This window comes from Grampus griseus, assembly GCF_964374135.1.
Source record: "Grampus griseus genome assembly, chromosome: 17".
NCBI classification, from domain to species: Eukaryota; Metazoa; Chordata; class Mammalia; order Artiodactyla; family Delphinidae; genus Grampus; species Grampus griseus.
In genome coordinates this window covers 33,858,796-33,872,663 of record NC_139011.1, presented here as the reverse complement: position 1 = coordinate 33,872,663, position 13,868 = coordinate 33,858,796, and the positions used below count along the sequence as shown (strand labels likewise).

General features: G+C 36.6%; 1 protein-coding gene across 2 annotated transcripts in view; it reads right to left on the bottom strand.

The window, feature by feature from the left end:
• Positions 1–950: 950 nt before the first annotated feature.
• AZIN1 (antizyme inhibitor 1) overlaps positions 951–13,868 on the bottom strand; it is a 30,743-nt gene continuing 17,825 nt past the window's right edge. Inside the window, exons 3-12 of one of the 2 annotated variants that reach the window (XM_082674770.1) lie at positions 12,172–12,369; positions 9,995–10,168; positions 8,653–8,825; positions 6,861–6,995; positions 5,431–5,512; positions 5,002–5,076; positions 4,240–4,399; positions 2,725–2,840; positions 2,183–2,397; positions 951–1,635 (exon numbers count right to left, since the gene is read on the bottom strand). In XM_082674770.1, coding sequence (XP_082530896.1) covers positions 1,524–1,635; positions 2,183–2,397; positions 2,725–2,840; positions 4,240–4,399; positions 5,002–5,076; positions 5,431–5,512; positions 6,861–6,995; positions 8,653–8,825; positions 9,995–10,168; positions 12,172–12,273 — 1,344 coding nt within the window. In that variant the 5' untranslated portion in view covers positions 12,274–12,369 and the 3' untranslated portion in view covers positions 951–1,523. The remainder of the gene's footprint in view (positions 1,636–2,182; positions 2,398–2,724; positions 2,841–4,239; positions 4,400–5,001; positions 5,077–5,430; positions 5,513–6,860; positions 6,996–8,652; positions 8,826–9,994; positions 10,169–12,171; positions 12,370–13,868) is intronic. The other variant, XM_082674771.1, reaches the window with a different exon arrangement.

The following is a 13,868-nucleotide window of genomic DNA, read 5'->3' as shown; positions in this document are numbered from 1 at the left end:
TGAAATCAGGTGTAAAAACCAGCTATTAAGTGCATTCCAAACTTCTCCTATGTAGCACAGGTAGAATTTTCTGTCCATTGGCACCAAAGTGAAGTCACATTTCCTCTTGGTAGACAGAAATTCCACATCTGAACATAGAGTAAGTTAGGAAAAAATGACCCCTGTTGCTTATTACTATTGTGATTCTGAGATCTAGGATAACTAATATACTAGCAGTGAACAACGCAAATTCCTGGCAACAACTGTCATGTTAGTGACTCTAACTCACTTCCCCCAATCACCATAAAATTTTAGTATGAAAAGAATTAAAACTACACTAAGCTGAACAAATGGGAAATAACAAGAAGCTAAGTGAACAGCTAAAACAAAACAAACCCTAAGTCTGAAATCACTGCAATTGAGAAACTGAAAATAGGTGTGCTTCTCCCCACCCCACCTCACAATTTTCAATTTAAATAATATTCCGTGCAAAGGAGCATCAGGTTTCTGGATATAGATGTAGCCCTTCTTTAAGATTTAGTGCACTGCAGTTTTCTGCAATTTTATTTCCCTCCCCCAAAGTTTTTTCAAGGTACTTAAGAGAATCTTCCATTTCAGTCAAAAGATTTGTGATTCAAAGATTTACTAAGGTACTCTATGCATTCTATCTGTACAGAAACACCTATTAATTATTACAATTGGTTTATGAAGGATTAACATTTTTGGTGTTAAAATTGTTAAACAACATGCTTACTGCACATCAACTCTCCATAATGAATCTCAACTTCACAATGATTTACCAAACATTTTACTTAAATTACTAATTAAATAACTGAAAAATGTACTGAGCCAAACTAAACTTAAATGGGCTATAAAGGAAAATAACCTTCTAAACAGTCCATATACACATCTATTTCAAAACTACCTTTGCTAGCTAGCCCCTTTCCCAAAGTTTTAGCCTGAAAAAACAGTAAAATCTACACAAAATTTTATTGCAATCATACAAGGGTTACATTAGGTCAAATACAACAAATACTATGATGCAATTGTACATTTATTAAACTACAGTTCAAAGCACAAATTTACACATTCTAAATACACTAAACGTATCTAATGAAATCACACTGGTCTTCCACTGACATTTGATATATCTGGGTGAAAGACATTAACTTTACAAGACTTTTTAAACACGAATCCTTAGTATAAAAACTGTGTACTTGTATGTAAACGGTTTAATGGGGAACCCAATTAATGGGCTTCCATCTCCACTAAGTCATCCATTTTGTTGCATATTTTATTTTAAACGCTTAAGGGGTGGGGCAAACTGGTAAGTTTAAATGTGGATACATTATCTTAATCTCCCAATTACCCCCAGTGAATTATAGGTGAGAGCTAATTTTGTCTGGTCCCAAACAGCTATTACTAGTAGTTTTTGTTTCCAAGAGAATTAACAGAATAAGATTGTTCAAATTTTTTCCACACTGGAATGTAGACCAGACAAGCTTAACCTGCAACTTCATATCTAAAAAAGCGTTAATGCCTGCTTAAGCTTCAGTGGAAAAGTTGTCTTCCTGGCTCAACTGAATGCAAGAAGGCACAAAGAAGAAGTTCTTCATCATTGTGTCTGAAGTAATTCCAGCATCTTGCATCTCATACCTACATAAGAAAAAAGAAAATTTGAATTTAAGGATAAAGAGCACACAACCACATAACAAATGGACAATGAAATAGGACTGTAAAATAAGTGGTCTTCCAATTACTCTTTTTTTTTTAAATTTTCATTTATTTATTTGGTTGTGTTGGGTCTTCATTGCCGCACGCGGGCTTTCTCTAATTACACCAAGCAGGGGCTACTCTTCATTGCAGTGCGCGGGCTTCATTGCAGTGGTTTCTCTTGTTGCGGAGCTCAGGCTTTAGGCGTGCGGGCTTCAGTAGTTGTGGCACATGGGCTCAGCAGTTGTGGCTCACGGGCTCAGTAGCTCCGCAGCATGTGGGATCTTCCTGGACCAGGGCTCAAACCCGTGTCCCCTGCATTGGCAGGCGGACTCTTAACCACTGCATCACCAGGCAAGTCCCCCAATTACTCTTAAAAGATCATTTTGCTATTACTTTTTAAGTTGTGCGTTCATTACAGAATTAAAATTAGCAAACATTCTGTCACCTCAAATACCCAATCTGCTTTAAAACAAAAACAACATCTTACCAATCACTGTATGACATCATATAATAAATAGCTGGCCTCTGAAAATCATTAAAAGCAGATGGTTCATGGAAAGAATCTGCTCCCATATTATCAAAGATAAGCCAATCTCCCACATTCAGCTCAGGAAGAAGACAGTTTTCCACAATTTGATCAAGCTCATCACAGGATGGACCCCAAAGGCTGCTTGTAAACAGAGGCTCATCTTCCTTGTATTTCTGTAGGAGAAAAAAAGGTGGTTGTTTTGTTAGGTTTTTACTCAGGCAGGCACTGAATTTGAAGGTGGATAAGAGCATTTTTTCACTATCTCAGATCAAATGTGCCCCTGGAAGAAAGGCCTAGAACCAGCGGCAGTGATGCTCCTTAACTCTATCTAAAGGAAGCAACTAAAGGAACTCAGCCAGAGATATGCAAATCCTCAAAAAAGGGGCAACCTTCCCCCATCCTAAAATATTTCTCCAAATATTGGGATGTATCTTAAAAATAACAGCTCGTTCATAAACTGCCATATAAGCAGTTTTTATATTATATGTAATAAAACTTGCCTTGTGAACCTCTGGAATGGTATTTAAGTCCTCAGACAGTTTACTTGCAAAAGAACCATAAACACCATCGTTCATATAATACATGAAGGTTGGTTCATCACTTCCGGTTTTTCCTACTGAAATGAAACAGGAAAAGTAAAGATGAGTTTAGAGTAAAACATCTAAAAGGTGTATTAAAGTCTGAATTAGTATTTACAGAACTGACTTGTAGGTTTCACATTCCTCAAAACATAAACACCGATATATATATACTGACATACCTTAAAACTGTTAGCCTAAAATACTGAACACACTTCACAAAGGAGGATAACCAATGAAGACATGAAAAAAGTGCTCTACATCATTTGTCACCAGGTAAATGCAAATTAAAACTACACACTGAAATACCACCACCATACGCCTACTGAATGGATAAAATTTAAAACACTGACACCACCCCCCCCACAAAAAGTCAGTAAAGGTGGGGAGCAACCAGAACTTGCATATATACATTGTCATTGGAGGGGCAAAATAGTAACACCATTCTGAAATCTTTGCAGACACCTACTCTGTGACCCAGCAATTCTATTCTTAATCATTTACCTAAGAGAAATGAAAAATGTCCACAATTCCAGTAGTACAAGAATGTAGTAATAGTTTTATTCTTTTTTTTTTTTTTTTGTGGTACGCCGGCCTCTCACTGTTGTGGCCTCTCCCGTTGCGGAGCACAGGCTCCGGACGCGCAGGCTCAGCGGCCATGGCTCACGGGCCCAGCCGCTCCGCGGCATGTGGGATCTTCCCAGACCGGGGCACGAACCTGTATCCCCTGCATCGGCAGGCGGACTCTTAACCACTGCGCCACCAGGGAAGCCCTAGTTTTATTCTTAATAGCCCAAAACTGGGAACAATCAAATAATCATCAGCAAGAGAATGGATACAATGAATATACAATGTATATTCATTCAGAAAATGGAATATTAATTGGCAATAAATGTAAAACAAAATGGTTCAGACATTATACTGAGCTGTCTTAAACAGAAGAATATATGTTATATGACCTCATTTATATGAAGTTCAAGAGCAGCCCAAACTAATCTATGGTGGAAAAGTAATCAGAGTGATTATCTGGCAAAGGAACAAAACTGAGAAAAAACTTTAAGATACGAAAATTATTTGTAGCTTGATAGAGATGACAGTGTAAGCCTTCATTAACTTGTCAAATCATACATTTAAGACTGTACTGGTTCCTAAGGGGAATCAATCACGTGGGTAAGTTTATCTAAAATAAGCCTATCTCAACATCAGTATCAAGGAGAGTTGGATTCAGAAAGTCTTATTATGGAATGGGACCTTGGCTAGGGCATTTTGAAAAGCTCCCTAGCTGCTGCCTACTGATGGATGAAGACCACCCACAACTTTATAATCCATGAAATGTCCTACAGTAAATTTGTACCTGTGTAGTATCTGATAAACTCATCTTCGAACTAACTGGAATTACCTACTAACAGAAACAAAACTATAAACTTTTTAACTTACCTCCAGAGGAAAACTTATTTTCAACAACTTTCTTTGCAATGATATTAACTGCAAGTGTAAATGCAGAAGACACATAGTAGCTTCCGGGTTCAGAAATTATCTTAATGCCGGATCCTTCAGGAAAGTAGACATCCAACAAAGGGCTGATAACATGATTAACCTATGGATTTAAAACCCCACATTATGGTTTTAATATTGGATTAGATAATTCACAATATTAAGAGACTAATAGCTATTAAATTTTCTAGGAAAATTAAGTATTTGAATTATAGACCATGAAGCTTTGTGATAAAGCAGGCTTTGAAGTCATCAAAGTTTATTTTCTAACTATCATAATGGCATTAAAAAAAAAATTTTCTTAACTCCAATGGCAAATGGCTACTGGTGATTGTTTAAAGTCATGTCTCTATATATTCAATCACTATCAATGAAGGAACAAAATTTCAAATCAGTTTCTATATATTAGGAAGGTGAGGAGTGGTGTGTATCTGGATAAAATAGCTCAAGCTCTCCAAGTTATGAATTCATCTGTGCCATCAAGTACTGAAAATAGAAACTTTCTGTGATAAAATTATGCTATAGAGTTTAAACTTTTCAAAGTTAAGCTATCTTCTCATTGCCTATTCATTTTCTTAGAATAAAATTTTAAACAATGTTACACCTTTAGTTGCTGCTGTAAAAACTCTCGTCTACAAATCTACCAGGTAAGCAGTAAAGAATGAGAGATTATTCCAGTATGTCCACCCACTGAACAAGGTTTACCTCTTCCAACTGAAATTCGGTTCCTGTGAAGCCTCCACCAATGTCTAACATGTTCATTGTGAAGCCAAATTCTCCCTAGAGATGTGGAGGGGGGAAAATCTTTAAATGCTTTTCCAAATTGTAATGCATATAGGGACATTTCAAAAAAAAAAGGGAGGTAAATAATCTCTGTTCTGACCTTTAGTAAATTTCTTGCTTTCTACTAATAGAAGCAGATTCATTCAATGTTATATATATTGTCTTCCTGATGTTTCTGTATTATCTTTAGACATATGCAAGTAAATTACTATTTAATCCCTTCACACCCATTTTTAAAAATGTGCATGTCATAAAAAAGAATGAATGAGCGTACTTCAGAGGTAGAAAACCACTGAATCTTAGATAACATCCTGGCTTAAAATATCAAAATAATTTAAGGGAAAAACTTACAGCCATGTCAAATACACATCGAGCATCAGATAAAGCATGTACATATACTTGAGATTCTTTGCAAGCACTTGAAACATGAAATCTGAAAGAAATAAGAGTAATAAATTTGAAGCTGCTGCAAGTTTTAGAGGCCTTTCCTGTAAGTCCTTTCTCATTCACCATACTGACACAAAAAATATTCACATTAACCTTACCAAATATTTAAAGCATTAGAAGCACGAGCCTCTAATCATCCAAGTTACAATACCAGCCTTTTAGAAAAGTATTATCCAATATTAGGATAATACTGTAATTTTATAAACAATTTTTTATAAGTTATCAGTTATGCTTCATGACTATCAGATAGGGACATGCTTTTTATGCATATATGGTAAAGTAACAAGCATCACCCTACAAAACCTTTAATTTGAACGCACAATTTTATCTAAAAATATAAAAATGTATCTACTGTGAAATAAATACAAGTGAACATTAATTCAGCTGAGTAGTACTGATACTGGTTAGTATTCATTAACAGTGATACTTATCAATGATTCAGACTATTTAAATTTAAATAGGGAATTCCCTAGCGGTCCAGTGGTTAGGACTCCATGCTTCCACTGCAGGCGGCCCGGGTTCAATCCCTGGTTGAGGAACAAAGATCCCACAAACTGCATGGTGCAGCCAAAAAATAAAATAAAATAAATTGAATTGAAATATGGTTCTTTCTGTACCCTGACTGTGGCAGTGGTTACAAAAATATGTTAAAATTCATAGAAGAATATACCCCAAATCAATTTTCCCGTGTGTTAACAATAAAATTTAGCTGAACTATGAAAACTCTCCAATACTGTTGATATTATCAAGTATGGTAGATTTAAGCTTAACAGTGGTGATTCTTTATCCATCTTTATGAGCAATTTTAAAATTTGGAGCATTAAGCTGCTCCAAATTTGATTCAGATCATGGTTCTGAAACTATGATCAAAATCATTAACTCTCTGGGTCTTAGTTTCCTCACACAGAAAGCTGAGAGGGTAAAACAAAGTCTACTGATTTTTTGAAGTGCTCCTGAGGAATTAAAAAGAAGAGAAAAAGTCTTAGGATAGGAAAAAGAAAAAATGAAATGACATCTCCAACAACTTAGAAGCTGAATGCCATTTTGGTATTCATTAGAATTCTAGTAAATCCCTCCATTCAATTTAAAAAGAGGTGATTTACATTACTAGCTGAATTGTTATTTACTATTTTCTCTCTTTACTGGGTGACGGGAAGGTACAGGTACAAAACAGTATGAAGGATAAGCATATTTAGTTGCTTTCCTGAACTAAGGGAAATGTGTATATTAAACCCAAAGTTGAATCTATTAGAGTTCATGCAAATGAAATTCTAAATCAGTAACATAAAGACAAAGATTATCATCACAAAATGAAGTTTAAAACAAATACTCACTTAACCCCAATAATTTGGACATCAAGTTCCTTAGCACATTCCAAAAGATGCCTACAGTTCTTCAGGGTAGTGCCAAACTTCATGTTACCCTCTTCACCTCCAATATTATCTTCTGTTGCAATATGTAGTAAGACCCTAAGAGAAGGGGAAGATGATTGGGGCAGAGTTGGTTTACATCATCATCAGCACATGTGAAGCCTGAAGATTGTAGGAAGTGTGTTGATTATGTTGTCAGCGCTCCAAAATCCAGCGTCGGATGAATCAAGTGAACCTAATGAAAAACAATCCTGTATAGAGAAAAAACTAGCAATTAGGGCCTAAAGCATGAAGCTTACAAGGATGGGAATTTGGAAAATGCAGGAAGTTAAGACTCTGTTGTAGCATCAAGAGTCGGTTGGGCTCTGTAATGAAAGACATTACTTTCAAATCAAGTCCATCAGTCCATAAATCCACCTAGAAAGACTAAATTGAATAGCAATGCCATCGTTGTCTTTCAGTAAAAACGATCAGGGCTTTAAATGTTCCAAATTTCCTAAATTGTTCTAGTTAGCGAAACTTCTACCACTTATTCTGAACATTCCTCCCATTAATTTTGTACAACTAACAAAAAAATTAGGAAGTCCTAAGTTATTTTACGTATCTCAACAGCAGCCTTTTAGACTGCTGATTCAAATCTATTTGGTATCTCCTTCCAAACCACGCCAACCAAGGCAAAATGATCATGACTATCAGGCAATCTCCAAGTAATTACAAACCACTAAAAAAATGCAATTATACAAAAATGCTGTTTGTAAAAGCAAAATTATTCTACCTACAAGTAGAACCAGCTCTATCAAGAATATACCATTCCATTTATAATCTAATACAGTAAACACCCCAAATCAGGTCACAGAAAAGGAAGACTCCCCCACCACCACCCCCAGAAGACTTTTAAGAGAGACAAGCGGTTCCCTAGAACCACTTTATCAAAAAACTGGCCTTTATCAAAACAAAGGTTTTCAGAGTAATAAATCCTGTCAGGATACCTTTCTAAGAATACCATTAAAGTCAATAAGAAAATTATGAATACAAGGGAAATATGGATATGATACACATTTTCGGCAACATATAACATACACAATAACCTATTAAAAAGGAAACAATTTTGTACTAATATACTTTCAGTATATTGTAAAATCCTCTTGATATACCAATTCATGGCAATATTAATTTTGCCTTAAATTTTTTTGCTTTTAAAAAGTGAAGTTTTTAGTTAAAAAAGTAACTCTTGGGATGCATATAGGTACAAGTAAAAACATTAAATTTCCTGTTTGAGGAGAAGGGCCTTCAAGAAATCCCAGGAATCTATGGACTAGGCTCCTAAGACACTGACACAAAGGACAACCATTCAAGAAACCACATCTAAAAGGGCAGATTAAACCCTCAGCTAACCAGGAAAAAAAGCTGACCAAAACACATCCTGTTGCCAATATGACAAATAACTAGCATGGTTAATGTAATTGTGAGAATATAGCTGTGGCTCTAATTTGATTATCCTACCAACCAGATTCTCTTCCTTGAATTAAAGATTATAAATTCATATCCCAAAATGCCCTTATCTCATTCCAGCTCCACAGGAAGGATCAGAAGTAGCCAATAAAATGCTAGTAGCATTTTCCATAAAGGAACTTGAAATAAGTCACAGTAATCACAACATATACCACTGCTCTACATAAATGCCCCCTTTTCCCAGGCTAAAGACAACCCCAAACCCTAGGTAATAATAGTCCCATGTACCTAGTTTTACACTTACTTGGCATTTGGGTGATTACGTGCAATTTTCTTCAATTCGACTTCATTGTCACATGTCATGATATTCACTCCAACTTTTGCTGCATACTTTATTTGAGACACTTGCTTGCAAGGACTTATGTAAATGATGTTTTCTGGAGATACACCCAATTCTTGCACTAAAGCCATTTCAGTCTAAAAACAGATTTTAAACAGTGTCATCTAAAAGGCAAGCTTTCTATTACTTTTCAATCACTACCCCATACCTTTATTTTTGGGTTAAATTCAAATTACATAAGGTTAAATTAGGATTATGTATGTCATAGTTCAGATTCCGGTAATGCTTACCATACTGTACTCTGTTAAAAACCTTTTAAAAAGGTATACAGGGACTTCCCTGGTGGTGCAGCGGTTAAGAATCCACCTGCCAATGCAGGGGACACAGGTTCGAGCCTTGGTCCGGGAAGATCCCACAAGCTGCGGAGCAACTAAGCCTGTGCACCACAACTACTGAGCCTGCACCCTAGAGCCCGCAAGCCACAACTACAACTACTGAAGCCTGTACGCCCAGGCCCATGCTCCGCAATGAACAGAAGCCACCACAATGAGAAGCCTGCACACCACAACAAAGAGCAGCCCCTGCTTGCACTAGAGAAAGCCCACACGCAGCAACAAAGACCCAAAGCAGCCAAAAAATAAAATTAAAATTAAATACTGATCCTATTTTTTTAAAAAAAGGTATACAGGCATATCTCATTTTATTGCACTTTGCAGATACTGCATTTTTACAATTGAAGATTTGTGGCAACCATGTGTTGAGCAAGTCTACTGGCACCATTTTTTCAACAGCATTATTTTATTTGATGTATGTACATTATATTTTAGACATAATGCTATTGCACACTTAATAAACCACAATATAGTATAAACATAACTTTTATATGGACTGAGAAACCAAAATATTCATGTGACTTACTTTATTGCAGTGGTCTAGAATACAATCTGCAGTACCTCTGAGGTATGCCTGTAATTACCATCAGAGAAATCTCATAGTTTAGGATATTATCTTGCTGTCATAAGAAGTAATTTGGTCAACCTAGCTCTAGGCTAAAAATGAGGAATAACAGTTTTTGATTAAAGAAAAATAAAGCTTATAAAATCTCATCTCATTGAAACGTTCCTTGAAAGGTACACTTGAAAGTTTGTAAATTTCCAATATTAAACTGCAAATTTAAACAAGAGTTAGGAAACACATTCAAAAGTCAAAACTTCCTTGCAACTGTTCTCCTATTGCTGTGGGTCACCAAAAATTAGTCAATTTTAAAATGTTGCAGTTTAGTAATAAAGTAATGAAAATGACTTACTTTACTGGAACAAGCAAATCCAGTTCCAAGAGCTGCCAGAATCTCAAGTACAGCTGGAGTGGAGTTGCACTTTACTGTGTAGAATGGCTTTATCTGAGCCACTATGTTCTGCCACTGACTGTGTTTCTTCACAATCTTTCCAAGATCTCCCACAAAAAATGCATTTTTCCCTGTCTATTATGGTTATGAAAAAGAAAAACATAAAAAACTATAGAAAACAGAGTATCATAAATAGGAAATAACTCCCTTTTCCTCCACAAATGAGCCAAAATAAACATTTACATACTACCACACTTAAGGCTTGTTTCTTTTTAAATTTGACTCTGTGCTGTGCTATGCTATGCTGGTATAGAAAATATTCTCTTTGATAAAAAAAAATATATCAATTATAGTAACTTTCTACTTCAGAATTGACTCAATTTTACTTTTGGGGAGTGGAGGGGAAGGAGACTACCTATTTCCTTCCATGCTTTCCTTAACCGTTTAAAATGAACCTACTTTAGCAGTATACAATCTAATTTCCTAATACGGTGAGTAGAATGAGGAAACCTAAACAAAAAGCTGTATCTCCATTATGAATTTCACTTAAAGACAGTAAAACAAGGAAACAAAAGAAACCAATTTTTAAGGAGATAAAGTTGGTAGTTTGTGTGCATATAGGTGGCAAACTTGAATTTAAAAATACAGAAGTACACTAAATGTCAGATAAATCTGAGTAAGGATATTCTTCCCTCAAAAGAAAGAAAACTGGGGGATTTCCCGGGAGGTCCAGTGGTTCGGACTTGCGCTTTCACTGTTGTGGCCTGGGTTCAATCCCTGGTTGGAGAACTAAGATCCCACAAACCACATAGCGTGACACAAACAAACAAACAGATTTTAATTAGGGATTGGGAGAGATGTGTAATGATTTCGAAGTTGGGGCTACTCTAGGGGTAGAGAGATGACTATGCATGTCATCCAGAGCATAAATTACCCAATGTTAGATGGAAGACAAAATAATCTTATTAAAAACATACAACATCCAAATATTGTTTGAAAAGCCATGAAGCTATTACTGTTTTCTATAGTCCACATTATTTGAAGATATACATTACTGGAACATACTGACCAAGAAACAGACACGACCAGAAATTATGGGTTACGGGTGGCACATATAGGACAGTTGTACTGAAGTTACCCCATCCTTAAAAAACATGCTGCCATCCCCAGGAAGTGTGTTGTAAAAGTGACTAAGACTAGTGACATCAGAGAATTAACTGTAGAATGACTTAGCTATAGAACAGACTGAACGGTAGGACAAGCGTCACTCTTCCTCACCCCCCAAAAAGAATTCTGATGGCAGAAGAGAGAAATAACAGGATTTTGCTGGTGTGTGAGAAGACTTAAGCACGTTTGTAAAGGTCAAGAGAAGAAGAAAGCTTTTTGGATATCCTATTACTGAACACCAGTAACACAAAAACAATTCTTCGAATTTGGGGAATATGGGAAATTAGCTTCAACAAAAATTCTATCAGTAAGGCAGTAAACAAAATTTTTCTATCAGTAAGTACGAAACAAAAATGATCTTAAGTAGCAATAAATATGATTCTATAGAAATTGACACTTGGGCAGTGGAGAGTAAGCATTCAGTATAAATTCTCATTCAACATACACAACCAAGATTATCTGAAATATAAATTAAAATCTACGGAAGTACACAGTTGAGAAAAATGGGTAAGAAGCCATGTACTGATTAAGTGGATAGCTGGCAACATATCAAGAAAATAAAAGAACATACAGGTCTTCCCTGGTGGCACAGTGGTTGAGAGTCCGCCTGCCGATGCAGGGGGAAGATCCCACATGCCGCGGAGTGGCTGGGCCCGTGAGCCATGGCCGCTGAGCCTGCGCGTCCGGAGCCTGTGCTCCGCAATGGGAGAGGACCGTGTACCACACACACAAAAAACAAAACAGGTGCTATAAAGCACAGAAGAGAAAGGGCTGTCCGGAAGCATTTTTTTTTTTTAATGTGAGCTAGAAAGAAAATCTCATCACTTCTCAAGGGGAACTGGGGTTGTCAAGTCAAGACAACCTGGAACAAAGTACTTTTATTATATTAAGACCTTGGAAACAAAGCACTGATGCTTCAGATTTCAGAAATTTATAACACTGTTTTCAGAAATGTGAGATGACACACTTACCAGGGTATGTTCATAAACATAGTTATCAATAACATTTCCAAGGTTTGTTCCTTCATCCAACAGGCCAACGGAGTAGTTTGCATCGTCAATAAATCCTTTCATCTCAGCCGTATTCCACAAAGCCGAAAGTCATAAACCAGGAAAAACAAGAGACGGGCCACCAAGCCTTACGTCTGGGTCCTTAGAATATGCAACAAACTGTCAAAATAGAAGTTATTTCCAAGTCTGTATTATTTCATTAGTTAAACCTAATGTATGAGTTGTCAATGAGAGTGTGTTAATAAGAAGTACCCAGTTCAGTGAAGAATCTGTGATCACTTAACACTTTCAGAAATACTAGATCACTAATATCCTTTCCTTTAGTGCCCATTTTAAAGCAAATAAATGTGAATTTATACATTAAAAAAATAAGCTTAATATGACAATTTCTTGAGAAGGTAATTGACACATATGCACAAAATATTACAAGTAAACATGGTCACCTTACATACAGAGTTGCAGAGCCAGTCTGTTTTATTCATCTTGTTTCGTGATTCCTCCATCACACAGACAATTTTACTCATTTTAAGTAAAGAAAGCTAGCGGAATAAATGTCTGCAGCTAAGAAATCAAAATAGTCTGAACTTCAATACACTGCCAGCCACATAACAGTGTGCTACCAGGTAACTGCAGATAAACGTCTTCTAAGTAGAATTCTAGAGTAGGTGATGTGTAAATATCAACAATAGGAATGAGTGAAAGTGGAGGCCAACTTTAGGGGACAATCCGTAGTTTTGATACACACTATCTAGATCCCACCACAAGCTAAAATGGACTAGTTAAATCAAGTTAACAATGTTAAGTCTCTTATGAGGTGAGCTGATTGGTGAAAATGTTACTGGACTACAAGTCAGAAGACCTAGTCCTGGCTGTGTCATTTAATAGCTGCGCAATCTGAGGTCAACTTCAGTTAACTACCTTAACTACTTCCTCAAAAGATGGTTGTAAAAAAATTAAAATCGCTTGTTTAAGTGTTGACTCGGAAGAGCTAAAATTAAGTCACCAACTGCCAGAAATACAAAAATGCCATCATAATTTGAAACTAGGCATAAGCTAGGAACCTATTATACATCCTAAACCATTTATTTACTAAGAACTCTGATTTTTAAAAGGGCATCAGACTAAATCCAACCCCTCCCCAATCAAATAGTTTTCCCTCTTTCTCCAAATCACCCACTGTCCTCTGGAGCGGCACACACAATAAGTTTATGTTCTTTGCTGAACTCACTGATCCTTACATTACTTTAGGCAAAGATTTATTTTAATATAAAGTCCATAAACAAAACAAGTCCTCTAGACAGGATGCTACTCATTGCCTGGGACTGATTTCTGGTTGCCACATTAACTATAACGGACATAGACCAGCTCTTGGCAACCTATTTTAAAACCTGCACAGCTTTTCCTACATCCTTGATTGCCCCCTTTCCTTTCCCCTCTCCCTGCTCTATGCAAGAGTTCACCATGGGTGACGGCCCTTGTCCTAAAAATATACTCCATTTCAATGGTTCTCAAAAGTGTCGGCTTTCACGGAGCAACTAAGCCCATGCGCCACAACTACTGAGCCTGCGCTCTAGAGCCCACGAACTACAACTACTGAAGCCCATGTGCCTAGAGCCCATGCTCCACAACAAGAGAAGCCACCGCAATGAGAAGCCCGC